The sequence below is a fragment of the Pseudophryne corroboree genome, chromosome 4 (assembly GCF_028390025.1).
Source record: "Pseudophryne corroboree isolate aPseCor3 chromosome 4, aPseCor3.hap2, whole genome shotgun sequence".
Taxonomy (NCBI): Eukaryota; Metazoa; Chordata; class Amphibia; order Anura; family Myobatrachidae; genus Pseudophryne; species Pseudophryne corroboree.
In genome coordinates this window covers 879,476,575-879,501,598 of record NC_086447.1, presented here as the reverse complement: position 1 = coordinate 879,501,598, position 25,024 = coordinate 879,476,575, and the positions used below count along the sequence as shown (strand labels likewise).

At 47.3% G+C, this 25,024-nt stretch overlaps 1 protein-coding gene across 1 annotated transcript in view; it reads left to right on the top strand.

The window, feature by feature from the left end:
- Positions 1 to 25,024, top strand: part of DNAH8 (dynein axonemal heavy chain 8) — a 1,853,457-nt gene that overhangs the window by 1,278,895 nt on the left and 549,538 nt on the right. The window contains exons 52-55 of the mRNA XM_063918852.1: positions 5,852 to 5,992; positions 9,942 to 10,179; positions 11,477 to 11,619; positions 19,303 to 19,437. Of these exons, the coding sequence (XP_063774922.1) occupies positions 5,852 to 5,992; positions 9,942 to 10,179; positions 11,477 to 11,619; positions 19,303 to 19,437 (657 nt within the window). The remainder of the gene's footprint in view (positions 1 to 5,851; positions 5,993 to 9,941; positions 10,180 to 11,476; positions 11,620 to 19,302; positions 19,438 to 25,024) is intronic.

Sequence of the window (25,024 nt, the reverse complement as noted above, 5' to 3'; positions counted from 1 at the left end):
GTCTCCGTCAACAACGCCGACACCTGTTTGGATATGTGTAAGTGCTGAGGTAAAATTATTGCACAAAAGGTTAGGGAACAGAAAGGAAATCTACCCTGGTCTGTCCCTATGTCACAGAGTCCTTCAGAGTCTCTCTATGCTCACTATCCAAAATAACAAAGTATCGACACGGAGTTTAACTCCACTGTCGACTACGATAATGCAAAGTTACAGCCAAGAGGGCTAAAAGATATTCAATATATGATTATTGAAATAAAAGATGATTTGCATATCACTGATGACTCATCTGTCCTTGACACGAGAGTACACATGTTAAGGGGAAGAATGCTGAGGTAAATTTCCCTCCTCTCATGAGGAAAAAGAGCGGGAATCTCCAGACAAGAGACGGCAGCTTCCCACAAGAGAATTCTCAGGCAGTATCCTTTCCCCACTAGGGTCAGGATGTGTTGAGAATCTTCCCCTTGGGGTGTCCTGTTTGCACTAGCTATTCTCAGGGATCCTGCAGATAGTGTGCACATTCTAGTATACTACCCAGACCGGCGATTGTGTCGGCATGGGTTTATAGCACTGTGGCAGCGTGGACAGGTACCTTATCAGCAGAGATTGAGACCCTAGTATGCATATAAATATTTTAAGATGCTGTCTTAAGTGATAGATATATAATTATAAAGCATGCCCAAAGGGACATGAGTATACTGGGTCCTAGAGACAAAAGCTATGTCGATTTCTGCTTGACGTGTCCTGTAGAATATACATTGGACAGATGATGCCAACTTAAGAGGCATATGGAAGGCTGAGGATTGTGTGGAGAAAGGTTCTCGGGCCTGGTCTCCACAGCTATAGCTGGTAATTCTGATATTTTGCCTTATATTCCTGCACAGCCTAGGAAAGCACGACATTATTAAATGCAGCTTTTCGAATAAAGAAGCAAGAAAGTCTGAGGTGCGTCCTTTCTTGTCAGAGCCGGGGGCAGAAGAAAGAAGCTGTACAACACAGCTAGTCCCCAGGAACAGAAGTCCTCCCCGGCCTCTACAAAAATCCACCGCATGTCGCTGGGGCTCCACAGGCGGAGCTAGGCCCGGTGGGGACACGCCTTCGTAAGTTCAGCCACAAGTGGGTTCACTCCCTGTTAGATCCCTGGGCAATAGAAATTGTATCGCAGGGATACAGGCTGGACTGTGAGAAGATGCCCCCTCACCGAGGACCCGGCGGGCTTCCCCCCAAGAGAGGGAGCCAGTGTTAACTGCAATTCGTAAATTGTATCTTCAACAGGTGGTGGTCAAGGGTCCCCTCCTTCAACAAGAGGGTGTTATTATTCGACCATGTTATAATCCCGAAACCAGACGGTTCGGTTAGACCCATATTGAATTAAAATCCCTGAACATATACCTGAAAAGGTTCAGGTTCAAGATGGAATCGCTAAGAGCGGTCATTGCAAGCCTGAAATGAATCGGGACATAAGGGATGCATACCTTTGTGTCCCCATTTATCCACCTCATCAGGCGTACCACAGAATTGCGGTACGGGATTGTCATTACCAATTTCACCAAGGTAATGGCGGATATGATGGTGTTCCTGCGGAAGCAAGGTGTCATTATTATCACATACTTGGATGATCTCCTCATAAAAGCGAGATCAAGAGAGCAGTTGCTGGACAGCGTATCACCTTCTCTGGAAGTGAAACGGCAACACGACTGGATTCTATATATTCCAAAGTCGCAGTTGGTTCCTACAGCTCATCTGCCTCGCCTACGCATGATCCTAGACACAGACCAGATGAGGGTTTATCTCCCGATAGAGAGAGCTCAGGAGCTCATGACACTGGTCAGGAATCTATAGAAAACCAAAACAGGTGTCAGTGCATCACTGCACTCGAGTCCTGGGAAGGATGATGGCATCATACGAGGCCATCCCCTTCGGCTGGTTCCATGCACAATGGAACTTACTGTACAAGTGGTCCGGATCACATCTTCAGATGCATCGGTTAATCACCCTATCCCCCAGGGCCAGGGTGTCTCTCCTGTGGTGGCTGCGGAGTGCTCACCTTCTCGAGGGCCGCAGATTCGGCATTCAGGACTGGGTCCTGGTGACCACGGATGCAAGCCTCCGAGGGTGGGGGGCAGTTACACAGGGAAGAAAATTCCAAGGTTTGTGGTCAAGCCAACAGACTTGCCTTCACATCAATATCCTGGAACTAAGGGCCATATACAACGCCCTAAGTCAAGCGGAGTTCCTGCTTCGCGACCAACCGGTTCTGATCCAGTCAGACCGCAGGGGCTCATGTAAACCGCCAGGGCGGCACAAGGAGCAGGGTGGCGAGGGTAGAAGCGACCAGAATTCTTCGCTGGGCGGAGAATCAAGTAAGCGCACTGTCAGCAGTGTTCATTCCGGGAGTGGATACGACCTCCACCCGGGAAAGGGGTGACTTCATCAGGAAGTCTTCACGCAGTTTTGCAAATTGATGGAAACTGCCTCAGGTGGACTACATGGCGTCCCACCTCAATAAAAAGATAAAAAAGGTTTTACGCTGGGTCAAGGGACTCTCAGGCGATAGCTGTGGTCGCACTAGTAACACCATGGGTGTTCCAGTCGGTCTATATATTCCCTCCTCTTCCTCTCAGACCCAAGGGCTGAGAATTGTAATAAACGGAGGAGTGTGAACAATATTCTTAGCTCCGGATTGGCCAAGAAGGACTCGGTACCCGGAACTGCAAGAAATGCTCTCAGAGGACCCATGGCCTCTGCCTCTCAGTCAGGACATGTTGCAACAGGGACCCTGTCTGATCCAAGACTTACCGCGGCTGCGTTGGACGGCATGGCGGTTGAACGCCGGATCCTAGCGGAAAAGGGCATTCCGGATGCAGTTATTCCTACGCTGATAAAGGCTAGGAAAGACGTGACAGCAAGACTTTTTCACTGTATATGGCGAAAATAGGTTGCTTGGTGTGTGGCCGGGAAGGCCCTATAGAGGAATTCCAGGGGGGTCGATTCCTGCACTTCCTACAGTCAGGAGTGACTATGGGCCTAAAATTAGGATCCATAAAGGCCAAGATTTCGGCCCTATCCCTTTTTCTCTCAAAAAGAACTGGCTTCACTGCCTGAAGTTCGGACGTTGTTTCAGGGGTGCTGCATATTCAGCCCCTTTTGTGCCTCCAGTGGCACCTTGGGATCTTAACGTGTGTTGGATTCCTAAAATCCCACTGGTTTGAGCCACTTAAGACCGTGGAGCTAAAATATCTCACGTGGAAAGTGGTCATGCTTTTGGCCTTAGCTTGGACTAGGCGTGTGTCAGAATTGGCGGCTTTGTCATGTAAAAGCCCATATCTGATCTTCCATATGGAAAGGGCAGAATGGAGGACTTGTCACCAATTTCTCCCTAAGGTGGTATCATCGTTTCATTTGAACCTACCTATTGTGGTGCCTGCGGCTACTAGGGACTTGGAGGATTCCAAGTTGCTGGACGTAGTCCGGGCCCTGAAACTTTATGTTTCCAGGACGGCTAGAGTCAGAAAAACTGACTCGCTATTTATCCTGCATGCACCCAACAAGCTGGGTGCTCCTGCTTCAAAGCAGACTATTGCTCGCTGGATCTGTAGCACGATTCAGCTTGCACATTCTGCGGCAGGACTGCCGCATCCTAAATCAGTAAAAGCCCATTCCACGTCTCGGCTTTACAACTTTGCCGAGCTGCTACTTGGTCGGGTTCAAACACTTTTGCAAAATTTTACAAGTTTGATACCCTGGCTGAGGAGGACCTTGAGTTTGCTCATTCGGTGCTGCAGAGTCATCCGCACTCTCCCGCCCGTTTGGGAGCTTTGGTATAATCCCCATGGTCCTTACGGAGTACCCAGCATCCACTAGGACGTCAGAGAAAATAAGAATTTACTCACCGGTAATTCTATTTCTCGTAGTCCGTAGTGGATGCTGGGAGCCCGTCCCAAGTGCGGACTCTCTGCAATACATGTATATAGTTATTGCTTAACTAAAGGGTTATTGTATGAGCCATCTGTTGAGAGAGGCTCAGTTATTGTTCATACTGTTAACTGGGTATAGTTATCACGAGTTGTACGGTGTGATTGGTGTGGCTGGTATGAGTCTTACCCTGGATTCTAAATCCTTTCCTAGTAATGTCAGCTCTTCCGGGCACAGTTTCCCTAACTGAGGTCTGGAGGAGGGGCATAGAGGGAGGAGCCAGTGCACACCAGATATAGTACCTAATCTTTCTTTTAAGAGTGCCCAGTCTCCTGCGGAGCCTGTCTATACCCCATGGTCCTTATGGAGTACCCAGCATCCACTACGGACTACGAGAAATAGAATTACCGGTGAGTAAATTCTTATTTGTTCACCTTTTGGGTGCCATTTGTGAAATTGGGTATTATTGGAGCGCTTTTAATCTATGTTTCCTATTTCTCTATTATAAATAATGGTATATAGAGTAACAAGTGGAAAACTTATGGATTTTATGTAATATTGGAAAGTGGAAATGTGTGACCGCACATACCCATTGCTTTATTGGGAGGAAAATGTCAAAGTCGAAAAATATTGTAGCACACACACCACGTACTAACCACACACACATGCCCGCTGCGCGTGCACTTGTTCCGCCGTGCGTGCACATATCCGCAATTTGCGTATGATCGCTCCCGCGGACCTGCGCGTGGTATGGGTATTTACGGCGGAATTTGTGAGCGCATAGAGGGTTATCAGAACATTACATATTTAACCCAAATAGTGCACATTGTACACATAGCCCCCCTGCACCACATCAGAAAGAAATAGCTGTTTAAAATGGTTACAGAACAAAGAGATTCACCTTTACAGGATAGGAGGGGACAGAACAAGGTTACAAGGTGGAGTTTGGTATCCAGCTGTAGGGTACTTTAAGGGAAACATTCTGGTGTTGGTTTGAGGAAGATCGCATGTTCCTGAGGATAGTTAGATGCAGAAGCAGAATATAGGTTTAAACTGTATTTACTGTATATTATGTATGCGGGGGGAATCCAGAGGAGACCACCCACAAGAGCAGTTAAGAAAGACATCACCCACCTATTCAAACAGACCTATGACCTCTCCTGTACTGTAAATGACCATCCCTGTGTCCAATGAACAAAGAGATTACAGTATCCATTGTGTTATGTTTTGGATGAAGTGAATAAAAAGAGCCTGCAGCAGGCTAGGTCACACAAGACTCTGAACGCTATCTATCTGATGAGCGGAGGACTGGTCCAGGTTGCGCAAGCGAATATTCTCACGTATGTACATTGACTGTAGCCATTATTCTGTTGTAGATTTATATTGTTAGCCTTGTAGTGTATAACTTGTACTGTTATCCCCTTTCAATTAATCCACTGTGGTGTTAGAACCCAGCGGTTAACTACAAATGGTGTTGTGTCCTCATTTCCCTGCTAAGGTTTAAAGCGTATTACATTACCTAACTGTATAAGGTTTAAAAGTGTATTGATAAGGTGTGTACGCGCTGCGGGTACTTTGTACCGTCAGAGCTGCATAAGGTTTAAGGTGTAACATCATTGCAGTGCTTTGCTGCATAAGGTTTAAAGTGTAATCATATCATTGCATTGTATTACTAATAAGGTTTAAAGTATATCAATTGAGTGTGTACGCGCTGTGTGTACTTTGTACCCCCAGCGCGGCGTTTGTACGCAAAGTACGTACACGGTGCGGGACTCTGTACGCAAATAGCGTACGAAGTACGTAGCGTGAGTATTAAGTCTAGCGGCCGCAGTGGCTCCATGGTAAAGGTATAGCTTTGTGTTTTAAGGTAATATCGACATTATCAAAAACTTAAGAAAAGAGACGAGGTAAGACGTGACTCCATTCTCTTACTTTCCAGGCTTGGTTAAATACACGCACAGAAAAGGAAAGGGATATCTTCGGAGCCTTGTATGATAAAGTATTTGAGGATGCATATACTCATATGCATTTGAGTCTTAATCCAAAGATGCAGCTTTCGGAGTGCAATTACATCATGCAGGTAAATTCCCTCCCCTCTTCCCCCTTCCTCCTTTGTGTCTGTATCTGTCTGTATTCTGTTTGGCTTTCCAAGTATATATGCAGAGAACTGTAGACCTTGATCTCTCAGGGCTCAGATCTATGGTGAGATGATTTCAGTTTATACTGTATGAAGACCCACAAAGAAACCACCAAAACACCTCAATTCAAAGTTTGTGTCACTCAGGATGAAACTGGTTAAGTCTCTGGTAATTACTCCTTTTTGTTTCCTGTGTCAAAGTTGTGGCCTCATTAACATCTATCACTAAGCCTCTGAGCTGTACATTACTGTATAGCAGGCATTCCCAACCACGGTCCTCAAGGCACACTAACAGTGCAGGTTTTAGTGATATCCAGGCTGCAGCACAGGTGACTTTATTAGTACCTCAGTTATTTTGATTTAACCATCTGTTCTGCACCCTGGATATCACTAATGCGCCCTACACATTAGGCGATGTGCCGCCGAGGTGCCCGACGGCCGATACGGCCGATGGGCGACCGGGCAGCGGGGGTGCAGTTTCTTCACTCCCCCCGTCACCCGGCTCCATAGACATGCAGGCAAATATGGACGATCTCGTCCATATTGGCCTGCATGCACAGCCGACATGTCACCAGCGATGAACGAGCGCGGGGCTGCGCATCGTTCATCGCTGGTGACTCCACACTGCACGATATGAACGTCATCTCGTTCATTAATGAACGAGATCGTTCATATCGTGCAGTAATATCGGCATGTGTGTAGGGCCCATAAAACCTGCACTGTTGGTGTGCCTTGAGGACCGTGGTTGGGAATGCCTGCTGTATATGATAGACTGAGATGCCAATGCAGAGTCCATTTGCAGAGCAAATCCTGAGTGTCTTTACACTGCACTTACTCTGGGACCATGTGCACATAACTACAGGCACCAGAGCCAGCCCTAACCAATATGATGCCCTAGGCAAGATTTTGGCTGGTGCCCCCTAGCACGGGTGCTAGTTCCGCCTCTGACCCTGCACCCTTTCCCAGCACCATCAACCCTCACCCATAGCAGTCCTCATTTTTTGTGCTCCTACTTCCTATATTTTAAATAGGAACAGTGCACACATTTGGCGCACTTTTTTTGCTTTTTATTCACATTAGACCACACAGTAGTGCCCTTTCTATATGGTACACCACACACCTTAAACACATAATGCCACACATTAATAAATCATTTATACACATGATCCCACACAGTAATGCCCCTTACACATATGACACACATTATTAATGTCTTTATAAATATACACTGTGGCTGTATCTGCATATGAAATGCTACGTTACAGTGATTTCCAAGAATAAACTGTAACGTAACATTTTGTATGCAGATACAGCCACAGTCACACATAGAATATAGGCATGCTACATATCATTTTAATCAGCAGAAGCTGCTTGTGCCCCTAGGCATGCCAAATGCCCTTGGCATCTGACAGGCACTGTAGAGTCACATGCATCTCAGGCACATCTATACTTGAAACTGGGATAGAACTCAGCTGTAACACAGGCTATGTTCAGTGAAGGCATGCAGACAGAACTGCAGACTGTACAGAATTGTGCGCTAGCATTATTATTATTACGCCTGTTTTCACATTAATCTTTTGCACCAGGGTTAGGCTTGTTGCAAGTGTGCAATAATAATGATGATAGCCAACCAAGAATATAGACAGGGTTGGTCCGGCCCCAGACATAGCTCTGCATACAGATGTAGCCATGCTCATCTTTGCTGCGATGTGTGCGTGCTGCAACATGGCTTGCTGCATGGCTTGATGGGCTGCGACTATTCGCAGCAGCCAATTGCTCCATTAATAAAGCTATTGCCTGCTGCGATTAGTCACAGACCGGCCCACTATGCAGCATGCTGCATTGCAGCAAGATAAGCATGGCTACATCTGTACTTGGGAAAATATACATTTAGGGGGGCATGTACTAAGCAGTGATAAAAGTGGAGAAGTGAGCCTGTGGAGAAGTTGCCCAAGGCAACCAATCAGTTGCTCTGTATACTTTTGTAGTATGCAAATTATAAATGTTACGTCAATGCTGATTGGTTGCCATGGGCAACTTCTCCACTGGCTCACTTCTCCACTTTTATCACTGCTTAGTTATACATCTCCCCCTTAGTTTCTTGCATGCAATTATAGGAGCAATGCGGCTGGCTTGTGTCCAGCTCTGCATCGGTCCATGAGTATTTTTAGAAACATAAGAATAAGAGAGCAGGTGCAACATACAACCATAGAATTATAATAAATGTAATTATACATATCTGAGGTTTTTGGTATATATTGGCCAACATATGAGCCTGCTCACCAATCGTCACAGTGACCTCAATCGTACAGGTCACTAACATTACAGGGGTTCGCCTCTGGGCGCAGGGCACCCCCATCTACCCCAGCCAAACCACCCTGGGGCACCACACAAATAATGCATTTTAAGAAAAGCAGATGTTTCTCCAACTAAGTATTTTATCAGCCTGCGATTCCCAATGACAGGGTAAATATCTGAGTCAGATCATTCTCAGAGAGTCCTTGCGCAAAAGCAAGCTCCTAGCAGTGCAGTCTGAGAAATGATATGTATAATACTGTGAGCATGTATGAGACCAAGTAGTTTCCCACTCAGTAATCCAATCAGGGGTAAGATCGCTCACAACACATTACGGTACGACCGGACGTGCAGAGTTCAGTTCACATCCACATAGGGCTACGTACAATAAACTGTGAGTCCGGGGTGAGACCGGGCCGCGAGGGGGGCAAGTTGTATTTCCGTAGGCGCCGTTACTACGCCAGTGCAATGGCAACTTGCCCCCTTCGGGGCTAATTTAAGTGACTCCTAAGATTCTTAGATGTACCACGTGATGTGTGTTCCACATTGTACAGTCATATCTTTTCTCCATATTTTAAATAATACAGTATGAATGTAATAACAATATAGTATATAGGCAAAAACTTTCTGACATGTAATATATTGCGCAGACACCAAAGTCCCTATAGCAGGCTATAGTGTAGAGGTGCAGTAGGAGTATGTGACAACACAGGCTGCAAGAGACATCTGTGGTATCCCTCTTACTGAATAGGAGGAAGCAGTGATTACCCCACTCTCTGATGAACAGGCTGGAGAAAGGGGTAATTACTGCTTTATAAATAGACCCCCTTTGTTTGACTACAGACCTTTATTTAGGCCTCTGTACACTAATTAATCATATAAAAGTTATCATATTAATGAAATTCTAACTCACAAATATTATACTGTATTTCTGCTGACTCATTTACTAATTGTATTTAGCTGCAACATTTGCACTGAACCAAATGTAACCAAATCAGCAATAAGCTTGTGGGGGTCATTCAGACCTGATCGCACGCTAGTTTTTTTTGCAGCGCTGCAATCAGGTCAGAACTGTGCAGACGCATTGCATGTGTACAAAGCGGATCGTTTCTGTGCGATGGGTTTTACGAAGAATCCATTCGCACAGGCGATTGCAAAGTGATTGACAGGAAGAAGGCGTTTGTGGGTGTCAACTGACCGTTTTCTTGAAGTGGTTGGAAAAACGCAGGCGTGTCCAAGCGTTTGCAGGGCGGGTGTCTGACGTCAATTCCGGCCCCGGACAGGCTGATGTGATCGCAGTGGCTGAGTAAGTTCTGGGCTGCGCAGAGACTGCACAAAGTTTTTTTGTACCGCTCGGCTGCACATGCGATCGCACACTTGCACAGCTAAAATGCACTCCCCTGTAAGCGGCGACTATCTAATCGCAGGACTGCAAAAAAGTGGTAGCAAGCGATCAGGTCTGAATGACCCCCTGTGTCTTTTCTGTGAAGGTTAAACAATGTAATGAAGTGTTTGGTTGTGGCAAGTATTGCACCAAAATAGTAATGTTCTTATGTGAGCTGGTGACCTCTCTAATTTTACACCTATATTTCTGTAGTCTATTAATCTCCTGGAAGGATGTATTCCCACACAAGGAGAGGGAGATGCTGCAGGTCCTCAACGTCTTGAGAGATTATTTGTATTCGCCTTGATGTGGAGTTTAGGGGCTCTCCTTGAGCTGGAGAATCGTCACTGCCTGGAGAGATTTCTCAGACGACATGAGAGCAAGTTGGACTTACCGGAAGCTGAACCAGGCAATTACCAACCAATGTTTGAGTTTCATGTTAATCAAAATGGTAAATATTTGGAGTATGAGGATAATAATTGTAATGTGTTAAACTACTGCTTAGTAGGGGCTAAATTAGTATTATTTTCGCCTACTAGGAAGTATTACACTTTAAGTAATGATATCTTTATTATTTGCTAATTTTATAGTGGGAGAACCTACAGCATTGTTAAACACTTGTTGCCCATTGGCTACAGCTACAAAAATAGTAGCCAGCCTGATCTCCCTTTAAGTGCTATGTAGTATATGACTACTGTATAAATCATTTTAGACAGATAGTCTGGCAATGAATTACAGTGCTGCTTATTCACTCTTCTTCGCTTAGAGACTGATCTCAATGATGAATGGTCATCTCTCAAGCAACATTAAAGGTTGATCCACAAAGCCACAGTGGAACCCAGTACAATGCAGTAGAGATAAAGGGGCACACAGGCTTTTGTGACATAAAGATTACAGTAGTACCTCTATGCTGGTGTTTTAGGTCTCTGTGTACCTGTCCATGAGTCTCATGTTTTGCAAGAGTGATGAGTTGATTTGGCTGCAGGGGGTCCACAAGCAGTGGTAGATACTAAGAATAGCCATGATATCCTGATCAACCAATACCATCATGAATAAGCTGAGCTGTAGTTAAGAGGGAAAGTAATAACGATGTAAGCAACGTAGGCTGTAGTAATAGGTTGTGGGGGCATTTCCCAAGAATGAATATCTATATGACCTTGGAAAGCAAAACAAATAATTGTCTCAAAGTTTAAGGGGAAATTGAGGCAATGGGTAAAAATCTCTCTTTAAATACTCTAGTCTTCCAGGGAAAACTAATTGTAAATAGATATAACACTTCTTCTCCTACCTTTGTTTATATTAGTATGAAGTCTGTAAGTGCAACTGTCTCAGCGATACAGCTACTACTCAGTAATGTGTTACTTGTCTTTCTGTGGAAGTACAGTTTCCGTAATCATGTGTGTTAGAATTTACAAGGGTGTCTCTTATTTGTCAGTTCAGGCAGAAAAATAGGTGCTAAGTTTATTTCAGTTCTATGGAATTCCATGTGTGTTGGAGCATTACTGAAACATTTTACATGTAAATTAAATATATCCCATAGTACACTGTTATATAAAATACGTAGATGGAACTATACTTTTTAATGTACAGTAAGTCAATGAGCTTCCCATCCAGATTTATATTCTTCTAGCCATAATATACATTTTGTACTGATTATATGTTCTTTTACATCCTTAACTGTTACGTTATGTAACTGTAATTATTGCAGTATTGTGAGCCACTGAGATGCAGCGTATTTCTACCTTTAGGTGACTGGGAGCACTGGAATAGAAGAGTACAGGAATATTCCTATCCTACAGATCATAGTCCACATTATCCATCCATATTAGTTCCAATAGCTGACAATGTGAGGATCCAGTTTCTAATAGACATTATTGCGAAACAAAATAAAGTAAGTACAGCATTTAATGCTGTTGTGCATCAGTATAACCTTCATTGTGGTGTTCAAAAGGTCTGTGGTCTGCAGTCAGTAGGAGGTATAGAGGACCTGCATGATGGCTAAAGGGATCAGCTCAAACTGGTTAAAGAGACAGGCAAAATGTTGTGTAAAAGTATATAAAAAGGTGCTTAATGTACATGTAATTATCCATAATATCATGATCTTCAAGTAGTTCTGTATGTGGCAGCGATATCATGCTATGATTGGGGTACTGAATCGTGTGCAGTGGACATTTGCAGATAGTGAGTGGCTGATTTGGCCAAGCAGCATCAGTGGTTGGTGATGGCAATTGTTACTGACATCAGCAAAACCCAAACATACTGAAACCACTGTAGGCTATCCTGTCACCAGTGCAGAGTAGGCCATCCTGTCACCGGTGCAGAGTAAGCCATCCTGTCACCGGTGCAGAGAATGCCATCTTGTCACCGGTGCAGAGTAGGCCATCCTGTCACTGGTGCAGAGTAGGCCATCCTGTCACTGGTGCAGAGTAGGCCATCCTGTCACTGGTGCAGAGTAGGCCATCCTGTCACTGGTGCAGAGTAGGCCATCCTGTCACTAGTGCATGGTAGGCCATCCTGTCACTGGTTCATGGTAGGTCATCCTGTCACTAGTGCAGAGTAGGTCATCCTGTCACTGGTGCAGAATAGGCCATCCTGTCACTGGTGCAGAGTAGGCCATCCTGTCACTGGTGCAGAGTAGGCTATCCTATCACTGGGGCAGAGTAGGACATCCTGTCACTGGTGCATAGTAGGACATCCTGTCACTGGTGCATGGTAGGCAATCCTGTCACTGGTACAGGTTAGGCCATCATGTCACTGGTGCATAGTAGGCCATCCTGTCACTGGTGCAGGGTAGGACATCCTGTCACTGGTGCATGGTAGGCCATTCTGTCACTGGTGCATGATAGGACATCCTGTCACTGGTGCATGGTAGGTCATCCTGTCACTGGTGCATGGTAGGCCAACCTGTCACTGGTGCAGAGTAGGCCATTCTGTCACTGGTGCAGAGTAGGCCATTCTGTCACTGGTGCAGAGTCGGCCGCCCTGTCACTGGTGCATGGTAGGACATCTTGTCACTGGTACATGATAGGCCATCCTGTCACTGGTACATGGTAGGCCATCCTGTCACTGGTACATGGTAGGCCATCCTGTCACTGGTTGTTATGCACACCAGTGCCAGCAGGAATGTACTGGTGTCTGAACGGAGAGGGATGCAAAACAAATGAACTCACAGACAGACTGGGGAATATGACATTACATACACAGAAGGTGATAGGGTAACAAAATAAACACAAAGTGAACAGAGAAGCCCAAAGGCTAAGAAACTGGGTGTCTCCCTAGTATTAGGAATGCACAGATGGAAAGAAGCGAGATGTTGTGATTTAATACGTAGAGAACCCGAAATGCTGTTGCTAAGGGCAACAGCAAAACCCTAAAGGGTTACCAACGGGTGTGGCAGTAAACTCCTTGGTCAGAGATGGAATAATAGACACAAGGAGAGTCTCCACAATCCTAGTCTTCACTTGCAGTGCACTGGTTCAGCTTACTGCCACTAAACTGACACCTGAACACCTTGCACAGTGAGAAAGGATTTTGGCAGGCAAGTCTGAGAATACAGCCGCAAACCTGCTAGGTTCACAGAGTAGCAAAAGAACCCCAGCAGGTTAAATGACTGACTCCAGTCTTACTGCTAGGTCTGGATTGGCAGAGTGTAATACCAAATCCCCAGGCCTATTTGCAGTAAGCAACAAACAAATACAAAGTTTACACAGTACTAGCTAGCTTTCAGGAACTGACTAACCAACAAAGATTCAGCAGCATCTGCCTAACCTGAGAAGAGGGTTTATATAGCAGGTGCTGTCCACGCCCCACTCAGACCTCACAGACTGTGAGCACAAAAACCAGCACCGGATCCCCTGCCGTGCATAGAGCCTGTAACCACTGCACAGCAAAAGACCCGAACCGGAGTATCAGCTACGCTCAGGTTACTCCGCTAGCACTTGTCTCCCGGTTGCCATGACGACGTGGCAGCACAGAGCAGGAGACCCTAACAGTACCCCCCCTCTGACGAGGGGTCAAAGAACCCCTACCACCGGGTTTATCGGGGAACTGCGAGAAGAAAGAGCGTAACAGTCTGGGGGCATGAAGATCACAACTGCGCACCCATGACCGCTCCTCCGGGCCATACCCCTTCCAGTGCACCAAAAATGACAGCCGACCCCGAACCATCTTGGAGTCAAGAATCCTTTCAACAACAAACTCCCTCTGGCCACGTATCAGAAGAGGGGAAGGTCTTCCACTGGAAGAAGGATTACTAATCGCCCGTTTTAAAAGGGAACAATGAAATGTTTTATTGATACCCAAAGAACGGGGTAGATCTAACTGAAATGCCACCGGATTGATAACCCTAGTGATCTTATAAGGACCGATGAACCGGGGGCCTAACTTATGAGATGGCTGCCTCAACTTCAAATTCTTGGTAGACAACCAGACGAAGTCTCCTAATTTGAAGCTGCAGGGTCTCTTCCGCTTATCAAAAACCCTTTTGGTCACTAATGACACAGACACAAGGGCTTTCTTCACTTTCCTCCAAATACCTCTAAGGACCGAAACCACAGAGGAACCACCAGGCATGGAGTCCAGGGGGTCAAAAGAATTGGCCTTAGGATGATGCCCATACACACAAAGGAAGGGAGAGATCCCTGTAGCAGAGTGAGCCGCGTTGTTATAGGCAAACTCCGCCATGGACAGATGAGCAACCCAGTCAGTCTGACACTTGGAGACATAACACCTGAGGAACTGCTCCAAGGACTGGTTCACCCTTTCAGTCTGCCCATTAGACTGCGGATGGTAGCCTGACCACAAGCTGACAGAAATCTGGAGATCGGAACAAAATGCCCTCCAGAATTTGGCCACAAACTGAGATCCGCGGTCAGAGACCACATCAAGTGGCAACCCGTGGAGGCGCACAACATGCAGCATAAATAATTCAGACAGGCGTCTGGCCGATGGCAGCCCAACCAATGGAACGAAGTGCGCCATCTTCGAAAACCTGTCAACGACAACCCAGATGGCTGTCATCCCCGAGGATTTGGGCAAGTCCACCACAAAATCCATTGAAATGTGGGTCCATGGCTTAGATGGAATAGAGAGTGGATGTAATGGGCCAACAGGAACCCCTCTAGGAGTCTTATTTCGGGCACAGATGTCACATGCCCGAACCCACTGATCCACATCCCTAGCCACCGAGGGCCACCACACCGCCCTAGATAGCAACTCCCGAGTTCTGGCAATACCCGGGTGACCTGCCGACTTCTTGGCATGGAATTCCAGGAACACTCGCTGTCTTAACCTAGGAGGCACAAACAAAAGACCTACCGGAAGGTCTGGAGGAGCCTGCTCCTGTGCTCTAAGGACTAATGACAAGAGGTCCTGGGTAATGCCCACTTTAATACATGATGGGGACACAATGGGCAATGGCTCCTCGTGGTCTCCTGAATTGGAGCAAAACTCCGCGAGAGCGCATCAGCCTTGATGTTTTTTGACCCAGGGCGATATGTTATCAAAAAATTAAAGCGAGCAAAAAACAAAGCCCATCGTGCCTGCCTGGCATTGAGGCGCTTCGCTGACTCTAAATATGCCAAATTCTTATGGTCGGTGAGAATTGAGACCACAAACTTAGCCCCCTCAAGCCAGTGTCTCCACTCCTCGAGTGCATCCTTAATAGCCAACAATTCCCAGTTACCCATGTCATAATTCATCTCGGCAGGCGAAAATTTACGGGAAAAGTAAGCACAGGGATGAAGGCGATTATCAGACACCCCCATCTGAGAGAGCACTGCCCCAATACCCATCTCAGAGGCATCCACCTCCACCACAGAAGGACGCTCTGGATCTGGGTGTCGCAGCACCTTGGCCAAGACAAATGCCCTTTTGAGACAGGCAAAAGCCGCTTTGGCCTCACAAGACCAGTGAGCAACATCCGCCCCTTTCTTAGTGAGTGCCACCAAGGGCGCCACTATAGACGAAAATCCAGCGATAAATCGTCTATAAAAATTTGCAAAGCCCAGAAAACGCTGAAGCGCCTTCAAACTAGTGGGCTGCACCCAATCCAGGACTGCCTGTACCTTGGAACCATCCATTTGGAAACCTTCTGGAGAGATAACATATCCTAGAAATGCGATTTGCTGAACTTCAAATTCGCACTTCTCCAGCTTCGCCCCAAGCCGGTGGTCTCTGAGTTTCTGGAGGACTAAGCGTACATGCTTCCGATGTTCCTCCAGGGAATGGGAAAAGATTAGGATGTCATCTAAGTATACAACTAAGAATCTATCCAAATATTCCCTGAGCACATCGTTCATGAAGTCCTGGAAGACTGCCGGGGCATTACAGAGCCCAAAAGGCATCACCAAATATTCATAGTGCCCTGAGTGGGTATTAAAAGCAGTCTTCCATTCATCCCCCTCTCTTATTCGGATTAGATTGTACGCACCGCGTAGGTCAATCTTAGAAAAAATGGTGGCCGTACGAAGCTGGTCAAACAAGACCGAAATGAGAGGCAGTGGGTATGAGTTTTTAATCGTGATACGGTTCAATTCCCTGAAGTCGATGCAGGGTCACAACGAACCGTCCTTTTTACCCACGAAGAAGAACCCCGACCCAACTGGAGACTGTGAAGGTCTGATAAATCCCTTAGCCAAGTTCTCCTGAATGTACTCTGCCATAGCCTGAGTCTCAGGACGTGACAGGGAGTACAACCTGCTCTTGGGAAGCTTAGCATTCGGCAACAAATTAATGGCACAGTCATAGGTGCGATGGGGAGGTAGTACCTCTGCAACTCTTTTGGAGAACACGTCCGCAAAATCTGCATAACATCCTGGCAATCCTGGCAAACTTAGCTGCGAAAGCCTGACTGGAAGGCACAAGCAACTCCTGAAACAATCAGTACCCCAACTAAGAATCTCCCCAGAGACCCAGTCAAATTGAGGATTGTGGGCCCTTAACCAGGGTAACCCCAACACCAATGGGGCAAAAGTACAGACAGTCACATAAAAGGACAATTTTTCAGAGTGTGTGGCTCCAATAAACAAAGAAATCTGGCTAGTGCAAGAGGTAATTTTACCCTGGGATAATGGTTCCCCGTTTAACCCACAAATCTCAATTTCCGATGCCAAGGGTACTAAGGGAACAGAGTGTTTCAGGGCGAATTGGCGGTCCATAAAAACCCCGTCGGCCCCACTGTCCACAAAGGCCTCAGTCTTGACAGTTTGACCGAGGATCTTCAAGGTCACCGGAATGATAAAAGTCTTCTTGGGAAATTCTGACTTCTGGCCTGACAGGATATTTCCCATCACCCTAAGGCCCTGAAGTTTTCCGGCTTTTCTGGGCATATTACTACCACATGACCTTTATTCCCACAGTACAAACATAACCCCTGCTGTCTCCTCCGCGTCTTCCCACGCGAGGAGAGGCGGGTAGCCCCAATCTGCATAGGCTCCTCGGAAAATTCCTCAGAGTCTGAGGTTCCCTTGGGAAAGAAGGAAACCTCGGTCTCCCTTTCAAGCCTGCGCTCTCTCAGCCGTCTATCCACCCGAAAGGATAACTGCATGAGCTGATCCAAGCTATCAGGCAAGGGATATTGTACCAGTTGGTCTTTTAACTGGTTAGAAAGACCTCTTCGGTACTGGTGTCTCAGGGCTGGGTCATTCCACTGGGTATCATGGGCCAACCTCCGAAACTCCGTACAATAAACCTCAACTGGCCTTCGCCCTTGCTTAAGGATCGAAATCTGCGCCTCGGCTGAGGCCGTCTTGTCAGGGTCATCATACAACATGCCCAGTGCCGTAAAAAAAGCATCAACACTTTTAAGCGACGGACAGTCAGGCTGCAACCCATATGCCCAGACCTGTGGGTCTCCTAGTAGCAAGGAAATCACTATGCCCACCCGCTGAATCTCCGACCCAGAAGACTGAGGCCTAAGCTGGAAATATAGCTTGCAGCTCTCCTTGAAACAAAAGAACTGCGAGCGATCTCCAGAAAAACGATCCGGGAGATTTACTTTCGGCTCCTTAACCCCTGAAGGTACTGCTGCTGCGGGAGCTCCGCCAGCGGCCTGTGAGGTGTGCATTTTAATGGACAAATCATTAAATTGTCGAGTCAGGACCTGCACCTGATCGACCACCTGTTGCAAAGTATTTTGAGGGGTATGCTCCATATTCCCACAAAATTTCAACAGGAGCATTAGGCTGCTGAATATGTTATGCACACCAGTGCCAGCAGGAATGTACTGGTGTCTGAACGGAGAGGGATGCAAAACAAATGAACTCACAGACAGACTGGGGAATATGACATTACATACACAGAAGGTGATAGGGTAACAAAATAAACACAAAGTGAACAGAGAAGCCCAAAGGCTAAGAAACTGGGTGTCTCCCTAGTATTAGGAATGCTCAGATGGAAAGAAGCGAGATGTTGTGATTTAATACGTAGAGAACCCGAAATGCTGTTGCTAAGGGCAACAGCAAAACCCTAAAGGGTTACCAACGGGTGTGGCAGTAAACTCCTTGGTCAGAGATGGAATAATAGACACAAGGAGAATCTCCACAATCCTAGTCTTCACTTGCAGTGCACTGGTTCAGCTTACTGCCACTAAACTGACACCTGAACACCTTGCACAGTGAGAAAGGATTTTGGCAGGCAAGTCTGAGAATACAGCCGCAAACCTGCTAGGTTCACAGAGTAGCAAAAGAACCCCAGCAGGTTAAACGACTGACTCCAGTCTTACTGCTAGGTCTGGATTGGCAGAGTGTAATACCAAATCCCAAGGCCTATTTGCAGTAAGCAACAAACAAATACAAAGTTTACACAGTACTAGCTAGCTTTCAGGAACTGACTAACCAACAAAGATTCAGCAGCATCTGCCTAACCTGAGAAGAGGGTTTATATAGCAGGTGCTGTCCACGCCCCACTCAGACCTCACAGACTGTGAGCACAAAAACCAGCACCGGATCCCCTGCCGTGCACAGAGCCTGTAACCACTGCACAGCAAAAGACCCGAACCGGAGTATCAGCTACGCTCAGGTTACTCCGCTAGCACTTGTCTCCCGATTGCCATGACGATGTGGCAGCACAGAGCAGGAGACCCTAACACTGGTGCATGGTAGGCCATCCTGTCACTGGTGCAGGATAGGCCATCCTGTCACTGGTGCATAGTAGGCCATCCTGTCACTGGTGCATAGTAGGCCATCCTGTCACTGGTGCATAGTAGACCATCCTGTCACTGGTGCATAGTAGGCTCTCCACTGACCTATTTTACTGATCTGTTCATGCGTTTGTTAACATGATCAAAAAAGCAGATAAGTGTGAACAAGCAAACAATTAACATTATCTTAAGAAGCTCAGTTTAAGTACTGTAGCTCTGTAACATAGTATCTTATCATACAACATATATTGTATTGCCATCCAACTTTTATTGATGAATCTCCCCCATGCATGCACATGGTTAGTGACAGCACAAGTGTTGCACCTTCATATGTCGATGAAAAACATTGTTCCACTTTACTTTCTTGCTTAATGATGGACTGAGTGTAGTGGTGATTTTCCATTGTAAATGACAGGATGTGTTTCTAATACTCAGGCTGTCCTGCTGACGGGAGAGCAAGGCACTGCAAAGACAGTGATGATAAAAGCATACCTGAAGGGACACAGTATGGAGACACACATTTCAAAGTCAATCAACTTTTCTTCAGCAACGCAACCCGTGATGTTCCAGGTACAGAAGATCTGTTTTTTGGTAATTAATGCATCAATGGTCATTCATGAATGTGCAGAAGCACAGTGCAAACTAAATTTCTGCTGCGGGGTACACTGGGCTCCAGAAGGATTGGACAATGGGGTGTAGAGTAGGATCTTGATCCGAGGCACCAACAGGCTCAAAGCATTGACTGTTCCCAGAATGCACAGCGCCGCCTCCTATATCACCCCGCCTCCCAGCACCGGAGCTCAGTTTTGTAAGTTGGTGCTGCAGTAAGAAGGCACTGAACAGAGGGGCTGCTCCAAGCAGCCCTAAGAAAAGCTTTTTATGAGGTAAAAAGTGAAGACTTCAAGGGCAGCAGCGGTGGTAAATGTCTTGTGACATTCACTGCTGCAGCTCCAGCTCCCCCCAGCGGCGCTGTACACTCCCGAGCCCTGGTTGCCGGGTACATACAGCGGAGGCTCCGGTTTTCTTCACGTTAGACACACACGGCTGGGGCTCTCCAGGATCGCTTGGCCGCGCTTCGGGAGGTGGTAAGTGGATCCCGCTTGCGGGACCCGGTCTTTATCGTGATCCGGTGCGGTCAGTGGGAGGCGGGCCGCGCATGCTGGCGGTGGACACTGTGGCAGTACAGGCGATCCCACTAGATCACCAGGGCATGGGCGCAGGTCAGGTTTTCTCTCTAAACCAATTCTTATATCGCCCACAGTACCCGGTGGTTTTGCCAGCAGAGGGGATAAGGCTTAGACCTGAAGCCCCTCCCCCAGCCCCAGGGCGCCATTTCTAGCAAGTGTTCCCACCCTGGAGCTGCATATCTGTCTTTTCCTCACTCCCTGTCAGTGTCTGCGGCGCCATTATCCCTCAGCTCATTGTTCCTGGGACTGCTTGGGCAAATCCTCCTATGTAAAGCCGCCTGGTTGTCAGCGCTGTGCCTTTACATGACACTTAAGTTTTCTACCTGCCTTTTTAGACAGTGATAGTTAAGAAAGAGTGCACTTAGTCAGGGTTTTATAGTACAATTACCCTGTGATATACATCCAGTTCTTACTGTGTACTGTTATATCTATTGTTATATAGCTGTGTAAGCTAGTCCAGTGCAGTATTATTGTCAGTAATAACCTCTGCATTGTACAAACTGTGACTTTCTGTGTGTGCATTTGATAGCTGAGTGGTGTCCATTTCGTGTCTTTCACTCAACCTGCTATCCCTATACAGGGTTGAGTATCCCTTATCCAAAATTAAAAATCCCACATTTTTGGGTCCCCTACTCAGATAATGACATGTATATTATATATTATGTGTATATATAAATATATTATATAGATATATAATATAATATACACATGTATGTGTCATTATCTCAGTAGGGGAACCAAAAATGTGTGATTTTGAATTTTGGATGTATTCCATAACCTGAGGGGGCTTGGTGCGTCAGGTGTTATCTAATATAGGTTTTTCACAAAGATATACTGTATTACGTATTTTTCTCTGTGATTTAGTCACCATATCTCTCCTTTATCTCTTCTAGTGCTGACTACACTGCGCAGGGGTTTGGGTTTTGAGGTATAGTGCTGCTGATAATTGTACTGTGTTAACCTCATACTGCAAGTTATATCATGTCTGCTTCTGAGGGTAATGGTTCTGGGGCTGAACACACTGCCGGTGTTGCTGACGCCACAGGGCCATATGAGGAGAATATAGCAGCTTTGGGCTCTGGTTCTGGGGGCTCCTTGCCCCCCAGTGGGACTGTGGCAACGGAGGCACATACTGACCCACCGTGGGCCGCTTTTTCCACGCTTCTGCATACGCTAGTTCATAAACTAACTCCCCCTATGGGACCCCCAATGCCGGTACAACCGTATGTGATCCCTGCAGCTAACCCGCCGTGGGCGGACGATTTATCTGCTCAATTAAAGAAGTTGAACCAGTCCTTGACTACTAAAAAGTCTGACCAATGCTCGCCTAAGTCCAAGAGGTCCTCTAAGCGAGCGCTTATCTCCTCACAATCCACTGCTGTCACTGACACCTCGTCTGATGAAGACGGCACATATACTGACCCCACAGATTCTGACTCAGATACGGCTGATGGGGAGGGTAGTTCACATGTGGCTGTTCCTGATCTTTTGGAGGCTATTAAGTTAATTCTGCAGATTACGGATGATCCCGAGCCATCCGTCCCTCCTAAGAAACCAGATAGGTTCAAGCGTCAGAAGGTGGTTAAGCAAGTTTTACCTCACTCTGACCACCTAGTGGATATACGTCAGGAACCCTGAGAAAACCCGGGTACGAAGTTTGTGCCTCAAAAGAAGATGCTGGCTCGCTATCCCCTCGCGCCAGAGCTGTCTAAAAATTGGGAAACGCCTCCTCCAGTGGACTCACATGTGGCTAGGATGGTGGTTTCCTCAGCTCTACCTGTCACTACCGTCACATCTCTAAAAGAGCCTACGGATAAACGTGTGGAGGGTTGTCTGAAAGCGATTTACACTCTCACGGGTGCTGCACAAAGGCCCACTATTGCAGCTACATGGGCTGCAGAGGCTATTGAAGCATTGGCCTTGGAGTTAGAAGCTGAAATCTCTTCTGACCATGCTAGACAATGCTTGTCATATATTGTCACAGCTTCTCGCTATATTAAAGAGGCGGCATCTGATGCCGGTATCCTAGCAGCCAAGGCCTCTACTACGTCAGTCCTGGCTCGCCGGATATTGTGTCTGAGATCCTGGTCTGTGGATCTGGACTCTAGAAAAACCCTGGAGGTAATCCCTTTCAAGGGAGATATTCTGTTTGGGGAGGACTTAAATAAGATTGTGGCTGACTTGTCTACTGCCAAAACTGCCTGTCTGCCTAATACCGCTCCTTCTGTGTCGAAGGCTAAAGGTACGTCCTTTCGTCCTTCAGGTAAAGCAAAAGGTCAGGCGTACCATAAGCAGGCCCGCACTTCCAAACCTGGTAAGCCGAAGCCCAAAAGAGCCTGGGCTGCCCGTCAGCCAGCTGCCAAGACCGATAAGCCTGCCACATGACGGGGCGGGCCTCCCCCTGGGAGATCCCAGTGTGAGGGGCCGGCTTCTAGGGTATACCCAGGAATGGTTGAAGACCACTTCAGATGCCTGGGCACGGGAAGTCGTCACTCGAGGTTACGCCATAGCCTTCAAAAACCGACCCCCTCATCGATTTTGCCAGACAGACGTTCCTTTGGACCAGACAAAGGCAAAAACTGTACACTCGGTGGTACAGACCCTCCTGGATACAGGAGTCGTCGTACAGGTGCCTCTTGCTCAGAGGGGCCGGGGGTAATATTCTCCGCTGTTTCTAGTCCCGAAACCGAATGGGTCCTCCTGGCCCATTCTCAACCTCAAGGCATTGAACAGGTTTGTGAAGGTTTCCAAGTTTCATATGGAAACCCTTCGCTCTATAGTTCTGGCCCTGGAACCTGGGGACTACATGGTCTCCCTGGACATACAGGATGCTTACCTGCATATTCCTATAGCAGTGTCACATCAACAATACCTGAGGTTCTCTATTAGCAACCTACATTACCAGTTTCGGGCGTTACCTTTTGGTTTAACAACGGCTCCGCGAGTCTTCACCAAAGTTATGACAGTGATGACGGTGGTACTCCGCCGTCAAGGGGTCAGGATACTTCCGTGTCTGGACGACTTGTTAATCCTGGCATATTCCCCAGATCTTCTCCTGCGTCATCTGGATATGACGGTCCGGTTTCTACAAGCCCACGGGTGGCTCATCAACTGGAAGAAATCCTCCCTGGTCCCTGCTCAGAGCATGGTGCACCTGGGAGCATTGTTGGACACTCACAACCAGAGGTTGTTCTTGTCTCAGGAGAAAGTCCTGAAGATTCAGGACAGGATTTGTTGCTTCCTTTCTCGTCCGCAAGTGTCGATACATTCGGCAATGCAGGTGCTGGGCCTAATGGTATCAGTATTCGACATGGTGGAGTATGCTCAATTCCATTCTCGCCCCCTCCAGAGGCTAATTCTAGCCAAGTGGGATGGCCTGCCTCACCGGATCAGGTCTCACATGATCTCATTGACTCCGTAGGTTCGTCTGTTGCTGCTCTGCTGGCTCCAGGACCAACAATTGTGCAGGGGCCGTCCCTTCTGGATATCCAACTGGGTCCTGTTGATGACAGATGCCAGTCTAAGAGGTTGGGGCGCGGTGCTGGAGCAGCACTTCCTTCAGGGTCGGTGGACCAAGGAGGAATTTCTCCTCTCGATCAACATTCTGGAATTGCGGGCGGTCTTCAATGCGTTGAACCTGGCCCAGCATTTAATTCAGAACCGTCCTGTTCAAGTACAGTCGGGCAACGCCACCACAGTGGCTTATATAAATCAACAAGACGGCACTCGAAGCCATTTGGCAATGAAGGAAGTCTCACGGATTCTACGTTGGGCGGAACGCCATCTACCGGCAATATCGGTAATATTCATTCCGGGAGTCCTGAATTGGGAAGCGGACTTTCTCAGTCGTCAGGACGTGCATGCCGGCGAGTGGGGCCTCCATCCAGAAGTGTTTCAACTCCTCGTGGAAAAGTGGGTTCTTCCAGATGTGGATCTAATGGCGTCTCGACACAATCACAAGGTTCCGGTCTTCGGAGCAAGGACAAGGGATCCTCAAGCAGCATTCGTGGATGCGCTAGCGGTGCCGTGGAGGTTTCGGCTGCCATACGTGTTCCCTCCGGTGTCACTCCTGCCCAGGGTAATTTGGATGTTCAAGCAAGAAAAAGGAAATCTGCTTCTTATAGCTCCGGCGTGGCCCAGACGGCACTGGTTCTCAGACCTGCAGGGCCTATTGTCAGAGCGTCCAATTCTACTTCCACAACACCCAGACCTCCTTGTACAGGGCCCCTGTGTCTACCAGGACATAGCCCGGCTGTCTTTGACGGCGTGGCTCTTGAAGCTTCCGTCTTGAGGACTAAGGGTTTTTCTGAAGAGGTCATTAAAACTATGTTGCGGGCCAGGAAACCGGCTACTGCTCGGATTTACCATAGGGTCTGGCATTCCTACTTTGTTTGTTGCGCATCTAACAATTATGACGCGTCCAAGTTTAGTACAGCCGAGCTTTTGGCTCTTCTGCATCCAAGGTCTAGAGTTAGGCCTGCGTCTGGCCTCCCTCAAGGTTCATATTTCTGCCTTGTCGGTGTGGTTTCAGAGAAAAATTGCGACTTTACCTGATGTCCATACTTTCACTCAGGGTGTGTTGCATATCCAACCTCCCTATGTCCCGCCTGTGGCTCCTTGGAACTTGTCAGTGGTTTTGGAGGCGTTGCAGGAGCCTCCGTTTGAACCCCTTGGTTCAGCTGACCTTAAGTGGCTTTCCCTTAAGGTGGTGGTCTTGCTGGCTATTGCCTCTGCTAGAAGAGTGTCGGATCTGGGTGCCTTGTCTTGTAGTTCCCCATATCTGATTTTTCACCGTGATCGGGCGGTTCTTAGGACTCGTCACGGATATTTACCTAAGGTGGTTTCTTCGTTTCACCTTAATCAGGAGATTGTGGTTCCGACCTTTGTCTCTCCTGATTTGTCTCCCAGAGAGCGGTCTTTGGATGTGGTACGGGCTCTCCGTATCTATGTGAAGAGAACTGCTTCTATCC